We start from the raw sequence: 19775 nt of genomic DNA, 5'->3' as shown, positions 1-19775 counted from the left end.
CAATGTTTCTGGTCTACTGGGGTGAGTATAACAATATTAGGTCTTGTTAGCTAAGTACAGTTGGTCTACACAAACAAATAACACAATACAGGCATGTGATGTAGGAACTTTGTCAACAACAGGGGATAGGTTAACACTCTAATATACAAGTTAGCTAACTGAACTGAAAACTATTTTGTGTTACCTCTGCCAGTAAACAATTTTTGTCCTCTAGTTTCATCTGCTGCTTTTGTAGTGCATCCAGGAAGGCATCCTCTGTGAGCATCTTCTGAGCAGCAGAAGAGTCAGTCAGTGGGAATAAACATGTGCTGGGTGAAAATAAAGAAGGACGTCACTCTGAGATCTACTTAAACATTTAAGTATTTCAACTACTGTGTATCATCCTGAGCTGCTCCTCCTTTCCATACTGTAAATACAGAAATCTAGAGTTAGTACTGTTAGTTAGATCAATGACTGGAGGGCTGCACATGTAGCTATACATTGCCATGGAGCAAAAGGGACAAAAAAGGCATTTGTTTTAGTCTGATATTTACACAGTTTCATGAGAATAATTTCTCTTCTTGTGTTTATACTGAAGCGAAATAACAGTTAAGCCATATTCGGACGGGATAACCCGGTGCTGCACTTCAGTGTTTGACAACACAACATGGCACCGACCCAGAAAACGAAAACTAGATGAGAGTTGAAAGTTTATTGGGAGGAGATTTTTCGGGAAGTTTGAGATAAATCTCCCTCTGTCAAAGTAGCGTTTGGTGACTGGACTAGGTGTCGAGAATGAATCGACTAGCTGAAAGGAAAATACACAGAGTGCATTATACACAACAGAAGAAATGGCTCGGACTGTGTGCAGTGTCTGAACTTCGAGGAACTGGATGCTATATTGGGTATGCATAATTCACTTTATCTTTTGCTAAATCTCTAACGATGTATGTACTTTTAATTATACTATACCTGACATGACTTTGTAAGTAGCTAACATCCAGACTCGTTAGGTAGATAATGTTAGTATCAGTAGACTACACAGCTTATCATACTTGTTAAAGTATGTAAGTAGAGATAAGCAAGTAGAAATACAAGCAGAATGGGATTTTATGGGATTGGGATTTTCATATTTTACCCAGAGGTCATTTCATACAGGATTACTTTAACCTGGGCTTATTTTCACAGGCTGTTTTATAGAAAGTAAAAGACGCTGTAATCTTCACCGGCACGGGAAAGTGCAGTCTGGAAAAAGTCCAGAAAAATAACTGACATGACCAGTTCACATTGAATTAAAATCACAGAGGAGCTCTGGTAATTATTATACTACAATACCACAAATTCCGGGATGTTAAAGCAGGAACGTTGTGCAACAGATATTAATGGCACAGTAAAGCAGATAATCACTTCACATTATATGTCTGGCAAAAGTAAATCAATGACAGAGAAATAGAAGCATGGAGGATCTTACCTCACATCCTGCTGTCCTGTATCCTCCATCTGCTCGACTGTTTGAGAGTTACTCGTCTCCAGGTAGCGCTTCAAAGGTTGCTGCAGTGCACGAACAAAATGAACAAAGCTGTTTGGTCAAATCATTTTAACCGCAATATTATTTTTTTTAGAGGGTTAGATCGGTGGGTTACATATATGGGGTCCATTGTTTGGTCCAGAATTCAGCTTGTGTGTGTGTGTGTGTGTGTCTGCCTTTTTTCCTATCAGCATTGTAAGCTGTAATCAAGCCGGCTGTCTAATAATGAGTGTTGCCATGAGGAAATGAGATATGCACTCAAGTGCAGCTGACTGCAACTTACTTACCTCTCTCTCTCTCTCTCTCTCTCTCTCTCTCTCTCTCTCTCTTTCGCACACACACACAATTTGATTTAGAAGGTGCACTATTGAATTATTTATTGGATTACTATACATCAAAAATGTAATCATTCTGATTTCCAAATATTATTAAGATTCATATAATTAATAATGTAACTTTCTTGTTTAAGAGTAAACCAAGGAAATACACATATACCGTATACTGTACAGTACGTATACTGTACCATACGGATGGCCGGATTATTTGGGTTTGGATAAAACATGTAATCAGCAGTGGTCCTGTAGTGGTCCCTTTCCACTGATAGACAGTAGTGCTTGCACATTGTGCATTGCAGCAGTCTATACTTTTACACCCACATAACTGACCCATATGGTAATTCTACCTGACAAAATGGACAGTTGATGTAGTTAATAAAGTTTTTGTCATATTGTGTTTTTATTTATTTTTTGCTCTAATTCTTTGTCACGTTTCTTTCTTTTTCTTTTTTTTTTTGCATTTATTCTTAAATGAGAGAACTGACAGATTGAACAGATCTTTTTTTTTTTTTTTTTTTTTTTACATATAATGTGTGGTACTAGGTAAAATGGGTTCACCATTATTACAGCAGCTACAGATTTATAACTGGATTTCAACAACACCAACCTTTAACACTGGAAAAAATGATATCTTAGCAAGTGCAAATACCTTGAATATAGTCAAATTGATTTAGAATTTCCATCCATCCATCCATTTTCTATACCGCTTTATCCTTTTCAGGGTCATGGGGAATCCTGGAACCTATCATAGGGAATTTAATATTTCTTATTTCCTATATACCTGTTTCTAGACATTTTTTCTACTCATTTCACGCTTGAAACAATCTTTTTCTATTTGCAGATAATTTTGCACGTTTTAAGCATTTCTTTCTAGAATACACTTCGAATAGGAAAATCATTGGATTTTTGAAATCTCAAGATTTTTCACTGGCTACGATAATGTTTTATATACAGAATGGTTAGTCCTGATAGCTCAATTAAAATGCACTTACCTTAACATCTGTGTCCATTGATCCTGACCCTAGGTGTAAGTGTTGTATGTTGAGAGACTTCATCCAGGTATGAGTTTTCTTCCTCTCTGGGAAGCAATTTCTCTTTTCAGTCATCCTGTTTTGGCGTCATTCTTCAATAATGCAGCACTTCTATGGTTTCTCCTTCCATGACTTCAAGTTTCCTGCTGTGTGACCATGCATTCCTCCCGTCACTCCTTACATCTAATTAGCATCCGTGAGTTCTGCAGTCTTCGAGCGTGAATAAGTCATAAGAGCTCACTGATTAGCGGCTCACGTTCCTGCAAGCATTGCTTTTCAGGAGTCATCAGACAGCTGACTGCTCTTCCTGTTTGATATCTCCTGTGACTCCGACACAGAACGCCACTTCAAGACCATACAAGTCCGGTAGAGGTTCTGTAGAACTTTAGCCCTTTTTATTACCCATCCATTCTCAATAGATTTAGTTTAAGGAAGACTGTACCTCCTCTGACCGTGTAGAATACAAAATTAGGAGATCGGAGATAAAGATACCTCTTAATTACGAAGCTTTACCTGGAAATATCTGTTAGCTGTTCGAAATTCACAAGTTGTACTTATTGTATTTATTATGTGGATGTTCATGTACAATTCAGTATTACTTGCTGAGAAGATTGTCACCAGTAACAACACTTCAGAAAAGGACATCTTAGCAATTGGAAATATCTCAAGTATAGTTAAATGTGTCTAGTATTTCCTATTATACAATTAAACCAAACCAAATATATATATATATATATATATATATATATATATATATATATATATATATATATATATATATATATGTATGTATGTATATATATATATATATATATATATATATATTTTGAAGTCATCACAGATCAGGGAAGCAATTGCAGCGCTGGGTTGAGCATTACCTCGGGTTGTACTCAACCCAAAACGTTGTTACAAAGACTGTTCTAGATGTTATCCCAGACCTACCAGCCATGGAGGAGTTAGACACAACGCCAACCATGGAAGAGCTCAGAACAGCCATCGACCACCTCGCCTGTGGTAAGGCTCCAGGGAGCGACGGCATCCAGTCAGAAATCTTGAAAAGCGGGAAACCTGCACTACTCCGGCCCCTGCACGAACTTCTATGCTTGTGTTGGAAACAGAGATATATCCCGCATGACATGCAAGACGCAAACATCATCACGGTATATAAAAACAAAGGGGACCGCAGTGATTGCGACAGCTATCGGGGCATCTCCCTACTGAGCGTCATTGGAAAGGTGTTTGCCCGGGTTGTCCTGACATGTCTGCAGATCCTAGCCTCTCGAGTCTACCCAGAGTCTCAGTGTGGCTTCTGAGCTGGCCGGTCAACCGTCGACATGATATTCTCACTATGCCAGCTTCAGGAGAAATGTCAAGAGCAGCAGATGCCCCTCTTTATCGCCTTTATTGATTTGACCAAGGCGTTTGACCTGGTTAGCCGGAGTGGGCTTTTCAAACTACTGAAGACGATCGGATGTCCACCACAACTTCTGGCAGTCATCACCAAATTCCACGAGGACATGCACAGCACAGTCTGCTTCAACGGTGCAACGTCTGACGCTTTTCCAGTAAGCAGTGGAGTGAAACAAGGTTGTGTCCTTGCGCCCACACTTTTTGGTATCTTCTTCTCCATGCTCCTCCAATATGCCTTCAGAGACTGCAGTGAGGGAGTCTACGTACACACCAGGTCTGACGGCAAGCTCTTCAACAGCTCTCGCCTTCGTGCCAAGACCAAAGTCGTTGAGTTACTCCTACGCGAGATGCTTTTTGCCGACAACGCAACCCTGATCTCACATACGGAGGAAGATTTGCAGCAGCTTGTCAGTAGCCTCTCCCACGCCTGCAAGGAGTTTGCGCTGAACATTAGCCTCAAGAAGGCCAACGTTATGGCTCAGGGCACAGACCATCCTCCCAGCATCGTCATAGATGGATGCAACCTGGAGGTTGTGGAGAGCTTCACCTACCTCGGGTCGACTATATCCTGTTCACTCTCCACCGATGCAGAGGTAAATCATAGGATTCCCAAGGCTGCAGGAGTCATGGCCAGACTAAATCATAGGGTGTGGCAAAACTCCAATTTTACTGTGAAAATCAAGCTGTGTGTCTACCAGGCCTGCGTTTTAAGCACAGTCCTCTACGATAGTGAGACTTGGATAACCTATGCTAGGCATGAGAGGAAGCTCAACAGCTTTCACCTAAGGTGCCTGCGACACATCCGCCATGTACAGTGGCAGGACAGGTTACCCAATACTGAAGTTCTGGAACGCGCCAACACGAGCACCATGTTTGCCATCCTCTGTGAGCGTTGGCTTGCCCACATTAGAAGAATGGATCCAGGTCGCATTCCCAAAGATCTTCTGTATGGTGAGCTGGCTGAGGGTTCACGGCTAACTAACGGCCCACGACTGCGATTAAAGATGTCTGCAAGAAGGACATAAGATTATGTGGCATCAACCCTAGTTCGTGGGAATCCAGCTCTGAAGACTGTACAGCCTGGTGTTTTGTTGTTAGACGGGGCACTCAGAAAGCGGAGAAGGACAGGTTTAAGCACCTTGCTGACAAGAGAGACAGGAGGAAGGTGCGGCAATTTCAGCCACAGCGTGCGACTCAATTTGTCTGTGGAAACTGCAACTGGGACTGCCACTCACAGGTTGGCTTGTACAGCCACTCGAGAAGGTGCAAATAAATTCACGGATGCTACACCATTGTCTCCCAAAGACGGAAGGATGCCATGAGGGGGATGATATATATATATATATATATATATATATATATATATATATATATATATATATATATATATATAACAATATCTCACAAAAGTGAGAACAACCCTCACATTTTTGTAACTATTTGATTATATCTTTTCACGTGACAACACTGAAGAAATGACACTTTGCTACAATGTAAAGTAGTGAGTGTACAGCTTGTGTATCAGTGTAAATTTGCTGTCCCCTTAAAATAACTCAACACACAGCCATTAATGTCTAAACCGCTGGCAACAAAAGTGAGTACACCCCTAAGTGAAAATGTCCAAATTGGGCCCAAAGTGTCAATATTTTGTGTGGCCACCATTATTTCCAGCACTGCCTTAACCCTCTTGGGCATGGAGTTCACCAGAGCTTCACAGGTTGCCACTGGAGTTCTCTTCCACTCCTTCATGAAGACATCACGGAGCTGGTGGATGTTAGAGACCTTGTGCTCCTCCACCTTCCGTTTGAGGATGCCCCACAGATGCTCAATAGGGTTTAGGTCTGGAGACATGCTTGGCCAGTTCTTCACCTTCATTTAGGTGATAATCATTCCATCATTCAATATCATTTCATATATACATTTAGTTTGTGATAATCTTAGAATAAGAAACTAGATACATTTAACTATATTCAAGATATTTCCATTTGCAAATTATTTTTCAGTGCATTCCTAACTTTTTTATGTGAACTGGCTTTTGGGGAATTCCAACCAATTTGCAACTGCAAATAAATAGTGAATTCTAAGTCATAAAATAGTGCTGCTTATTGACAGTCGATGAGTTACAGAAGTTTTGCCAAAATGAATTAACCTGTGTGTGCATCTGTAATAGTGAAAGTGTCATACTAATAACTGGCACACACACAACAGTGCTTATAGGTGCTGAATCAATGGAAGATGCAGACATTTCACACACTCATGGATTGAAATGTTAGCACAGTGGCTAACTTGTAGCTAACAAGCGATATAATAAATAAATAAATTAATTAATAGAATCATGTCAGAACATTCACTGTGATACAGCAACCAACAAAATTCAAGTGAAAACAAATAAAAACATTTTAGGGAAAAAAGAAAAACCAAAAATTCACAATAACATGTGTTATGGTCTGATGAGACAACGGTAGAACATTTTGGGCCTAAGTATAAAAGATAGATTTGTTGCAAAAACTAGACAGCTTATCACCCAAAGAACACCATTCCCATGATGAAGCATGGGGATGGCAGCATCATGCTATGGGTAGTGATGGGTACCAAAACCCGGTATTAAACTGGCCCCGGTGTTAAATAATGAAAGACTGCAGTATCGATATGCTCTGGTGCTATTGTTTCTGCTTTTGGTACTGGAGAAATTAAGAAAATATATTTCCTATATATTACTGCTAAATAAATGTTATCTTGCCCATTTTATCACACCAACCATTTATCCATCCATCCATCCATCCATCCATACATCCATCCATCTTCTACCGCTTACTCCTTCTTCAGGGTCGCGGGGGAACCTGGAGCCTATCCCAGGGAGCATGGTGCACAAGGCGTGGTACACCCTGGACAGGGTGCCAGTCCATCGCAGGGCACAATCACATACACACTCACACACCCATTCATACACTACGGACACTTTAGACACGCCAATCAGCGTCCAACCATTTATAATTTGAGATAATATTAAGACATTCATCTGCAGAGGCTGTCTGTCACATGCAACAGCAAGCGCAAGCGCACACACAACACGAAAGCTCCCGCTTAACACATAGAGTGACAACGGCGGAGAGAACCAAACGTTCAAAAGTGTCGTTACACTTCACTAGAGCTGATGCAGACAACACTCGCTGCCACAAGTGAAACAAGATTTTTGCTTGTATGGGCAGAAACACAAGCAGTCTGTCTCAGCATCTTTCAAAATGTGTAGACACAGAAATACAAGGTTTTCGATTGCCTAGCCAGCTCGTCTCTGTTTGCCCCATCTACATCGGGTATGCATGCTAGCAGCCTTCCCAAATGTCAATGACATATAATCATTAGATAATCGAGGTCTCTTGCAGCATCTAAACTATGTTCATCTCCGACATTGATCTGACGTCTTTCTGCTCAGTAAAGTCCTGTTGAATCAACGTTGTTCATACTGTTTAAAATAAATGTAAAATCGCCCTAATTGGTTTGTATACCTTACATTGAAATGATGTTGATTTCATTCGGGTGAAAAGTAGAAATATTTTCTACTTGTTTTTTTAAAATTATTATTTTATTTATTTTACATTTTAAAAAATAAAGCAATGTTAATTCTGGTCTCAATTTGTTTCTTTATTCATAAAAAAACAACAACAACAACAACAACAAAAAAACACAGCACAACGTACCGATAAGAACACAGTTAAAGTACCAGATCGATAAGCAGTATCGGTAAGAGTAGTAATACCGTTAGAACCTTAACGATACTCATCCCTAGCTATGGGGCTGTTTCTCTTCTGGTGGGATTGGTGCTCTAGTCAAGATAGAGGGAATTATGGTTATCTCAAAATACCAAACTACTGTATTTTTGCACAAAACCTGTAGGCCTCTGTTAGACAGGTAAACATGAAGAACAATTTCACCTTCCAGCACAATAATGACTCCTACCCAGAAACACTATAAATAACACTGTGAGTGCTGTATTACAAGCAAAAGTTGCTTTATTACATTCAAGGTGAGAAAAATCTGACATACTTTATCTCGCGTTGATAACCAACCATATCCTTGAGTGTGCATGGATGTGTTTATAGTGTTTATGGTGATGAGTCCTCAGTCACTGTGTAGAAAACTGAAAGTTTGTGTTTAAAGTCTGCAGTGACATTCATCCTGCCTATGCTGATAAGTGTCAGAAAATAATAAAGATATTTGCTTATTTGCTTCTGCAGTTTATTTGGCATCATTCTCTTTTATTGGTCAATGGATCAGAAACAACTTAAATAATACATTTCGGTGTAGAAGAACGACAACAGTGTTAGCAATATGAAATGTGTAATGAAATGAACTGAATAATTTAATATAGTATAATATCACAAAAGCTGATTCAAATAAAAAAAATTTTTTTCCTGTCTTGACAGTGGTTTGTTTAAATACAAAATTCTGTGGCAAATATTTCATTACTGAATTTCTTCTTCTTCTCTAATCTCAGTAGGGTTTATACAAAAATCTATGAATACAGCAAGCTGTGCAAACAAGAGTAACGATATCAAACATGGATGATGATAATAATAATAACAATAACAATAATAATAATAATAAAGAATGCAACATTAAAATATTGAAACCTATTAATTAAGGATTGGAAAATTTAGCAGTAAAGTTTGTGTAGTGAGCTGTGTGTAACTTGCTGATCTCTCTCTCTCTCTCTCACACACACACAAACACACACACACACACACACACACACACACACACACACATAGACACACAACACACAAACACACACACAAACACGCAAACACAGACAAACAGAGACACACACACACACAGACACACACACACACACACACACATACATACATACGCACACACACAGACACACAAACACACACACACGCGCACACACACACACACACACACACACACACACACACACACACACACACACACACACACACACACAGGATCAATGGGAAACAAAGATTTATCAGATTTTACTGTAATATTCTGTTCAGGTCAGAGACTTTCACACAGAAAACAAAAGGTTTCTGGTGTACATGGTAGGGTGTTGTAGATCTTTTTGCATCAGTGTAAGATTTTGTTTGTTTAGGTTTTCCCCCCCCAATTTTCTGCACAATTTGTTCACTTGCCACCCACCAGCCAGATCACCATTTACATGCAACAACTACAAGTAACACATGAAGCCACCAAGCACAATTTTTTAAAACTGCTGCTCATGCTCAAAGCGCTATAAGCCGTCTTCTGAATACATGACACCTGAGATTGGCCAATGTCGCTGGTCATAGAGAGAGCAAAGCCAATTTTGCTTCCTTGACTCTTGTTCATGGATGGCTGTGGCATCATCAGGATTCGAATCTCCTGACAATAAGGCGAACCCTTTTTTACAAATATAAACATTCTTATAAAATAAGAAGATGTGACCTCGGACATTTTACATAAACTAATAAGGAATTTACAGAACATATGGGCTAAAGTCCACAGGCCTGAGAGGCAAAGGAAAGGACCAGTGGCATTTAGCAGGCAGGTATGTCATGTGCCAGCATTGCCAGGTTCTCAGCAATAAGGATTTGCAGACTGTTAGGACAAACAAATTAGTCATCATGACCCTTGACCCTCTGTCTCCCTAGAAACTTTATCAAGCCCTTCTACAGAAACGAAAGAACCTCCCACACATGCACGTTCAGACACACATTAAATCTCCATGCTATAGTTACTCTACAAGCTACTGAAAGACCGGAGAATTATTCTTCATATTCACATTTGTTATTGTTTTCCTGCTATTGTACTGTGTATTTTAATTTTTTTCATTCTTGTTCCTTTCACAATCAAGGTTTGAATTTCATCCGATCACAAGTGTTGCATTTCTTTTCCCCGTCCATGTAAACTCTTATTTCTTCCATCTATTGTCAGATTATATACATTACAAAGAATTAACACACATCTACCCTTCAACACACACACACACACGCTATATATATATATATATATATATATATATATATATATATATATATATATATATATATATATATATATATATGCAAGCCATGGTGTGAGAAGTGCATTTTTGCCTTAGTAGTCAGTATCAGTTCTTTCTACTTTGAATCTTGCTTTAACAGCATTAGAAGGATCTGTGATTAGAGTGCATTAAGGGTGTGATCAAGGTTAATTCAGCATCACTGGCAGCGGCGGTAGAAATGGAAGTGGTAGTCAGTAAACAGAATTCCCACATAGTTGGGGTCTGTAGAACAGTGAGCCTGACCCTGAGGAGAAATTAGATTGGGAAATTCAGAACAGTTTACTGACACTGTATAGCCACAAAGATGTTGGGAGTGGGGGTAAACAAAAAGACACTAGAAAGATGGAAAAGTAAAAAGACTTACCGCTACTGAGAGACGGAAGTGATAAGATGATCGTAAATGTCGAGCAACTGACAGGGGCCACTCATGTACATACCCCTGTAAGACACACCAAACTGTGCGTTAACGTCACTCAGATGTACTCTGTTGAATTTCTTTTACCAGTTCACTTAATGGAGTGTTTTTCTTAAATGGACCATTGTCCCACAAAGTCAGCCAATACATTTGAGCTCCTACACTGCAAAAAATGACATCTTATCAAGTGGAAATACCTTGAATATAGTCAAATTTATCTAGTATTTCCTATTATATGATTACAATAAGGCAAATATAAGATTATGAAACCTATTTCAGGCCATTTGTATTCATTTCAAGCTTGAAATAGTTCTTGCTCTATTCTGTTCATTTTAAACATTTATTTCTAGAAAGAAGCTAAATTAAGCTTGAAATGAGTAATAATGTCGAGCAATAGGTTTAATGAACTTATATTTGGTGTATTGTAATCTGTTAACAAGAAATACTAGATAAATTCGACTATATACAAGATATTTTCACTTGCTAAAATGACATTGATAAGTTTCAGGCATGATCTCTGTGTCTCAATTCTGTAGGTATATATATATCCTTTCTGTATCATTAAACTAAGAAGATTTTCACTGTCGATGTGACTACTTCTTGGGCCCAGATGAGAGGAAATCAGTTAGAGCAGCGTTCAAATTTTGAAAAAAAAAAAAAGTGTTTTTTTTTTTTTTTTTTTTTTTTTTTTAAACTGACACACACAAAACATGAGGAATGCTATGCAAGTAGATGTGACCTTGGTGGGTGTTGAGTAAACACTACCTGTGTGTTGGGTACTCTGTAGAATTCATAGTCATTATAGTCCATTACAGTAGTGCACTCCTCCCTCAGATCATATGCACACAGGTGAGCTACTAACAGCTCAGTAGTGCTGTTCAAACACACACATACACACAGTCACCCAGAGTAAATACACATTTGTCAATCAGATACTCCACAGTGCTGAATGTCAAAACCTCATCACATTGCATGCTGGTATTATTAAAATGAATAATTTATTATTATTTCAAACAGCCACAGAAATAAATAGTTGTGATGTTTGTAGTGTTTTGAAACACCAAACTTTTAGTGACCACTTCTAATTAGTGTTTAATGTTTACACACACAGAGAAAATTACAGTGTTGTAGCACTGTAGTACTAATGTACATTGAGCCATAACTTCTCTCCTTGCACTGTCATAATGCAACACAAATATTCAGTATGATCGTGTCTTTTACTACTATATATCAGTAAATTGTCATTTAAATTATAATAATGAATTCCAAACATAATTAATTAGTATTAAATTTTGATTTTTTTTTGACATGACATCAGCCATCTCTGAAACAAAGTATTTTAATTTACTCTTCCTGTTCTTCCGGCCTGTCCATAGAAATCACTGAAATATCTTTTTATTTAATTATCAGGTCCTCACATTACAGGGGTCACTCTTATCCAGTACAATGTCAAAACATCCTGTACTTTTTAAAATAGTGCATTTAGAATGGTGTATTTACAATGATGTTTCCAATGAGAATAGTTAGAAAAACTGCAGCTGCCACTTTCACTTTCTGTCATTTCTGTCTATGTGTTTTTTTTTTGTTTGTTTGTTTGTTTGTTTTTTCAAAGAGAACAAAAAATGTTCAGCCAATATAAAGCTGTGTAGAAAAGGTTACGCACTTCATCTGCAGGGTTACTGGCATGTTGATTGGAATGTGTTTACTAATGGGGATCCGATAGCTGTAGTTCCCTTTCCTGTGGAACACAGACAGGTTATGGTTTACCTTATGAGCGAACATAACTATTAAAATGACAATACATAAATAACACCTACCGGGAGTTCTTCTGGTCTATGTAATGGTGGTCTATAACCTGCTGGTTTTGAGTGATAAGGATCGACTTAATGGTTGTGTTTGTCCCTGTATTGAAAGTATAAAAACAGTAATGCAAAATAAAAATGAAATTGTGGTATAATTAAAATTATAATGTTGTTACAGTTAAACTTTGCTTCATATTGTGTCAGAATTTTGACATTGTCCATTAAACTCACAGTCACTGATGTGTCGTAACCATTCCCATGGTATATTAGCTGAAAAGACAAAAATAAATATTATTAAAAAGAAACAACATTGGTATGCTCCAGTGTTACAGCCATATGCAGTATGAAGTATGACTCACCTGTCAGACTCTTTTTGGTATAAGAAAGTGTTTTTTGAAATCCTGGGTCAACAGTTGAGCTCGTTGTGATAGACATGTGTTTGGTTGATGCAGTATGTAGACAACAATAAACTTCATCCGAGTAAAACACGCTAGAGAAATCAACGTCTGGTGGCCAAGGGCCAGGGGAAGAAGTAGGTGTGACTGTGAAGGGAATAAACATAAATATATAAAATAGTTAAAATATTGCTCATATCATAAGAGCAGTGTTATTGGGGTCATTTATAAAAACAGAGAATGATGGTGCAGAGGGTAACATTATTGTCTCACTATTCCAAGGTCCCTAGTTTAGAAGAAGAAGCCTTTATTTGTCACATATACATTCACACATATACATTACAGTGAAATTCTTTATCTTTGCATATCCCAGCTTGATAGGAAGTTGGGGTCAGAGTGCAGGGTCAGCCATGATACAGCGCCCCTGGACCAAAAAGGTTTAAAGGCCCAACAGTTGCAAGTTAGCTTGAACCCTTGACCTTCTGATCAGTAACCCAGAGCCTTAACTGTTGAGCCACCACTCCCCAAGTGATCCCTGTGCCCAAATCCCAAAAATGTGCCAGAAATGGATTCGAAGCAAAATTGCCCCTAATTGTGAATGAGTGTGTGAACGTGTGTGTATGGTGCCCTGCAATGGACTGGCATTCCCCCCAGTATTCCCACCCAGTGCACCACCCCAATGCGCCTTGCATACATTGACAGACAGACAAGTCCTCTACCAATTACCACGCTGAAGCAGATACTTAGTTCACTTTGTTTAATGGATGACTGGAAGTAGGGTAAAACTGAAAAGAGAGTCTGATACAATAATGTATGAATTTAACTACATTGAAGAATTATTATATCACAGATATATTACTAGCGTATGTGAAGGTTTGCATACATGTATACGGAAACTAACATCTGAAACCTCTCACCTAGTTTCATGGCAGATCATACAGGTTCACGTCCCAGAAGAACTAAATCAGCTTTCAGTGTAAGCTCTTCATTGTTTCAAACAATAATATTTTTCCCAAATCAGGGATTGTTCTGGATAAACTTTTTTTTTTTTTAACCAAAATTTAGTTTTTCTGCCAATAATACACTTTGAAATCTCTTTGAAATGAAGCATATTCACTCATAAATAATAGGCCAGAAAAGCCTAGTACAGGCAACAATGATCAGAGACACTACTCCCAGAATAGACAAAGAGATTTGGAGTCATGTGCCATAGCAGAACTATGGTTACAAATTCTGAATGACTCCGGAGATGCTGGCGATTTCATGAACCAAGCTACAGTTGAAAAACTGAACATCCCCATGTAACCACTTGAAAATTGAAAACCACAACATCCCCTGAAAATTCACACTACTGATGGTGGACTCAGGAAACAGAACCATAACTCTTTGCACCAAACCTCTCCTTTTCAAAGCATGCACATTCCACCAGGAATATATCTCATTTCTAATCGCCATCACCACTAAGTATCCCATCATTCTAGGATTTCCCTGGATGCACCTCCCTGACACACAAATCTCTGGTTCGACAAAGAACTCATTCAGTAGTCATCCCATTGCATGGATCACTGCCTGCACATTCCCCACCTCTTGACTGCTTCAACTACAGTGGAAAGCCCTGGGACCAAAACTCCAACAAATATTCCCACAGAATATCTTGAATTCCAAGACTCCCCACATGACTGTGCATAGAGCTAATGTTTGGAACCACCCCACTTTGTAACCAAATTTGCCCACTCTCCATGCCAGAGCAACAAATGATGAAGTAAATCCAACAGTTGTTGTAACAAGGGTACAATCGAACCCTCTACATCTTGTTCATCAGCAGGATTCTTTTTTGTGGGGAAACAAGGCCACTGACCATGTACTGATTACTAGGGACCAAATCATGTTTTCATTTTACTGTGTTATATACTGTAAATAATGGTGTATGTGACAAATAAAAATCTTGAAACTTGCATCTTGAATCACAGTAAAATACCACTACTCAGTGAAATTCACACTTGTCCCCTCAGCTCTGGAACAACTTCATTCAAAGATTTTCACAAAAGAAAATCTGCACAGTGCCTAGAACCTCCTTTGCATCAGGGAAAGTGATGAGTGGAAGATGGCCTTCACCTCTGGCCACTTCGAGTATTGCTTCATGCCATATGGACTCTCTTACTCTCCATCATTCTTCCAGTGTCTCATCAGTGATGTCTTGAGGAACATGCTTGGAAAATTTGTTATAGCTTACATTGACAATATATTGATTGATCATGTTAAACAAGTCCTTGCATGCTTGCTTGAGAATTAGCTCTACAGTATGTAAAAGGAGAAAAGTGTGAATTCCATGTGTGCACCATTTCCTTCCTTCCTTTTTTTTCTCACAGCATAACCCAAGAAGGGGGGGTTCTTAATAGCTTTCAAAACAATGTTACTGTCAAAATGCAAGAGCACGCAGCGTGCTCTGAAGCCCAAAGGCGCATTTCCAGGTTTTTCATGTACTGACTTTGTTTACATTTTACACGTGTGTGGTTTGTTATGGTTTATGTCATGTCTCCTCCCCGTTATGTCATCGGTTATGTCCTAATGTGTCTCTGGTGTTTATGTTCCCCCCCGATTACATTTGTTATTTAAACCCCTCGGGTGTCAATGTTTAGTGTGAAGTATTACGTGAATGTTTTCCATATTCCAAGCTGTTTGTTCCTTGTTTCATGTCTCATAGTTTTGATCTTGTTCTCACCCTCGTTATTGGACTCTGTTTTGCCTAGTTAATGCCGGTTTGCCAATCGCCCGACCTTTTACCTGTTTCTGACCTTTCCTTTTACCTTTTACCTGTTTCTGACCACGCTATTGATTCACTTTTTGGATTTATCTGCCTGTTTCCTCATAAAAGCTCTTTACTGCACATGCATCCTGCATCGCCTCCTTCCAGTCATTACAGTTACTATGAATGCAGACTTTAATGTGCTGAAAAAGACACACTATTAGCATCACATAAATATATAATTGGTTTCACTCTGCCCACGTTTTCCTACATTTTTCCTACATTCTTTTGAATGTCCACTGAATAAAATAAAATATCAAATGCAGTGAGTGTACCTTCTACCATTATATACACATTTAAATGGTCATGTAATACAAAGCAATATGATTGCAATATGAAAGCAATATGATGGCAGTGTTTCGACTCAGGAAAGCAATCATTTATTGTCAAGCAACTGTTTGACGCCATATACAACAGCACTTCACCTTAGCGCACTCGCTGAGAGTAGGCTAACAGTTGAGAGGCAGGAATTTGGCCAATAGTTGCTGCAAGCCTTTTATAATCGACCAATTGGTGTGCGAGAAGGTAGGAAATACAGAGAGGGGTTAAAGCAATGCAAACATGTGCACACATGATGCAGCATTAGACCATAAGCACATCATAATGAAACTAAAGCCGATTCCCGGACATTTTCTCAAATTTAGAAATCCTGGCCTGATGTTTTTTTTAAGGTCTTTTTGGTCCATTTTAAGGTCTTTTAAGGTTTTTGTCACCCTAACAAAAGAATTTCAGAGAATAATTTGTGTTAAGTTCTATCAAATAAATTTATTTGCGCACGCACCGGGAGGTTGCTCATGTGAGCCACAACTGGCAAGAGAGAACCAGAACTATAATCAAGCAGCTGTCTAAATTGTGTTATGTCAAAAGATTCATTTCTTTGATTTTAAATGAAAAAGAATCCTGATAGTATTTCCATTTTTTCCAAAATGTACCTCTAATCTTATTATGTTGTTTTTTGACGTAACTGTAACGGATAACAGTTGCCTGTTTTTTGTATCCTGATTACGTAACACTGTTACATGTATTCCGTTACTGCCCAAGCCTGATAAAAAGACATTAATAACAAGATTGAATGATGCAGACATTATTTCAATACTGATATTAGTGAGAACAGAGATCAGTCGAGTGGGGAAATGATGATGACACCCCAGTCATTATAATATTTTTTATTAAAACAACCTTTTGGGGTTTGCTACATTCCAGAAAGATCAGAATATCTATCAGAATATGTTACAAAAATGTAACGCATTGTTGCTAGCAGTCTAAATGAGGTCCTTTTCTTTGTTCTTAAATGAACAAGAGAGAGAGAATGTTCTAAAAAAGACGAAAATGTGTTTCCTTTATCAAAGTCTTAGGTGTGGTTTTTGAGAAGTAGTTGGCACTTGCAGTTCTGAGTATCATCGTAAAACTTTCAGGCAAAGTATCTAAAAAACAAACAAACCCCAAAAACCAAAAATGAAACGTTCCTCTCTATTGTCTATTTGTATCTATTCTCTATTTTTGCTATAACAGCACAGTGCACACAGTGGTTCCAGCTGTATTTTGAAGAAAGGTTCGCATTAATGTGCTCATTCTAATGAGTAGTTGTTTCTATAGTAATTGTTCAAACACAGGGACTTTAACCGCTCTGCATAAGCTAAGGTGAATAACAAACAAAGAGAATGGCTGTTTATCACAACTATAACATGCACTCAGGCCCGGCGTATGGGGGAGAAAACCAAAGAAAAAAAAGAAGATAACATCACACAGGCAAGACAGCAAATGGTGAAATTTCTGAAACTATTAATTTAAATTACATGTTATTTGTATAGCGCTTTTAGCAATGGACATTGTATCAAAGCAGCTTGATAGAACCATGTGGTCATATCACAGCCAAGCCAAGACTCAGTTTCCCAGGAGACACCTCTGACTACAAACATGGCCGCCGAGAACTACACTTCCCACACACGCATGCGCTCACCTTCCCTGGAGTTCTAATCGCACACAGCTGCTTCCAATCACATACACACTCTTACTACAGCATTTGGAAGCAAACAGACTTTGCAAAGTAATACATTCAGTAGACTTGTGCTCTGCCGTTTTGCCAACCTGTTTTCTAATGAGCTTTGCCTTAGTGTATTTTGACCAGTGTTTCCGTACCCGACCTCGTTTTCTGCCTCACCTCGTTTTGTTTGCCTGATCGCCCGACCCCTGCCTGTTTTCACGACTACGGACTTTGTCTCACCCTTTGGATTATTCTGCCTGGAATCTTTCACCCGCAATTGCTTCCATCTCCACCCTTGGAATGTGACACATACAGATTTTAAATGTGTGATTTTCTCAGTGGTTAAGGCTGTGGGTTACTGATCAGAAGGTCGGGGGTTCAAGCCCCAGAACTGCCAAGCTGCCACTGTTGGGCCCTTGAGCAAAGCCCTTAACCCTCTCTGCTCCAGGGGTGCTGTATCATGGCTGACCCTGTGCTCTGACCCCAACATCCTAACATGCTGGCGTATGCAAAGAAAAGAATTTCACTGTGCATATGTATATGTGATTAATAAAGACTCATTATCCTTATTAATATTATCAAGGTAAAACTTTGAGAAGAACCAGACTCAAAAGGTTACCCATCCTCATCTGGGTAACAACAGATGAAACTAGAAGGACAGAGTGAAGAATCAAAGAAGCAAGGTTGGATATGTTAATGCATTTACCACTTTTAGTGGGCTAATGTTAGCCTAGCGTTTCACTGTTTCCCCCAAAGGCTTAAGGCTAAAGCTTAAGGCTTTAATTTTTACTACCTCAATAAACTGCAGCTACTATGCTATGTGCCTCTGCTATGCTTATTTTAGACAAAAACATAAATCTAGGCAAGATTTATAGATCTGCGCTGAATCTACACAGCCTACCTTTGCATGAAGATTTCCGCATTGAATCTACAGAAATCACCAACCTATACAATTGAAGTAGCTATTGAGTACGTACAACTTGTGCGCTGGTGTCAGTGTAACTCTGCACTTCACCACACTAGTTCAGGAAAAAGTAGTCAAACTCAGTGGAGAACGTTTCAGTAGACAAATCTAATTTGTATATTGATTTGTTTGCTTGGATTTTGTAAATGTTACAGAGAATTTTAGCTACTGAGCTATAAATTCGTGCTGTGCAAATTTACAATCCTTTCCCTCATGAATTAGCCCCTTGCATGCCATGCCTAATAGCTGCAGATGATGATGAGGTAGTACAGGGAAACAGAGGAGAGGGTCAGACAATAGAGGACGAGGGCGCCTCAGGCGAAACATGCATGGACATCTCAGATTCCAGCAGTGGTGTGGACAGTTTTAGTTTAAAAATAAGGGGGCTGGGGAGGGCGAGGCCCAATTAAATCGTTTTGTCCCTAACTCTGGCTTAACTAATGCTTACACTCTTGCATACACTCACCAGTCACTTTAAAAGGAACACCTGTACACCTGCATATTTATGCACTTATCCAATCATCCAATCATGTGGCAGCAGCACAATGCATAACATCATGCAGATACAGTCAAGAGCCTCAGTTAATGTTCATATCAAACATCAGAATATGGAAAATGTGTGATCTCTATGACGTTAACCATGGCATGCTTGTTGGTACCAGATGGGCTGGTTTGAGTATTTCAGAAAGAAAGATTTTCACACACAACAGTCTCTAGAGTTTACACAGACTGGTGTGAAAAAGAAAAACATCCTGTGTGCAGGCTGAAACACCTTATTGATGAGAAAGAACACAGAAGAATGACCAGACTGGTTTGAACTGACAGGAAGTCTATAGTAACTCAAATAATCAGAAAAAACATCTCAGAATGCACAACACAACAACCTTGAGGTGGATGAGCTGCAACAGCCCAGAACAGCTACAACAGAAGACCACATAAGATTCCACTCCTGTCCATCAAGAATCTGAGGCTTTCAACTGGACATTTGGAGACTAGAAAAAGAACAGGTGATTTTTTTTCCTAATCTTCAACTGTCCAGTTTCAATGATACTGGACATGTGCCCATGATAGCCTTAGATT

General features: G+C 38.9%; 1 protein-coding gene across 2 annotated transcripts in view; it reads right to left on the bottom strand.

Moving 5' to 3' along the window:
• Positions 1 to 7904: 7904 nt before the first annotated feature.
• Positions 7905 to 19775, bottom strand: part of LOC108280063 (myelin regulatory factor like) — a 28799-nt gene continuing 16928 nt past the window's right edge. For both annotated transcript variants that reach the window (XM_017494818.3, XM_047162171.2), the window contains 7 exons: positions 12906 to 13088; positions 12778 to 12816; positions 12562 to 12646; positions 12408 to 12482; positions 11510 to 11618; positions 10694 to 10768; positions 7905 to 10573 (listed from right to left, as the gene is read on the bottom strand). In XM_017494818.3, coding sequence (XP_017350307.1) covers positions 10487 to 10573; positions 10694 to 10768; positions 11510 to 11618; positions 12408 to 12482; positions 12562 to 12646; positions 12778 to 12816; positions 12906 to 13088 — 653 coding nt within the window. In that variant the 3' untranslated portion in view covers positions 7905 to 10486. The remainder of the gene's footprint in view (positions 10574 to 10693; positions 10769 to 11509; positions 11619 to 12407; positions 12483 to 12561; positions 12647 to 12777; positions 12817 to 12905; positions 13089 to 19775) is intronic.

This window comes from Ictalurus punctatus, chromosome 19 (genome assembly GCF_001660625.3).
Source record: "Ictalurus punctatus breed USDA103 chromosome 19, Coco_2.0, whole genome shotgun sequence".
Classification (NCBI taxonomy): Eukaryota; Metazoa; Chordata; class Actinopteri; order Siluriformes; family Ictaluridae; genus Ictalurus; species Ictalurus punctatus.
This window is presented reverse-complemented; position numbering and strand designations above follow the sequence as displayed.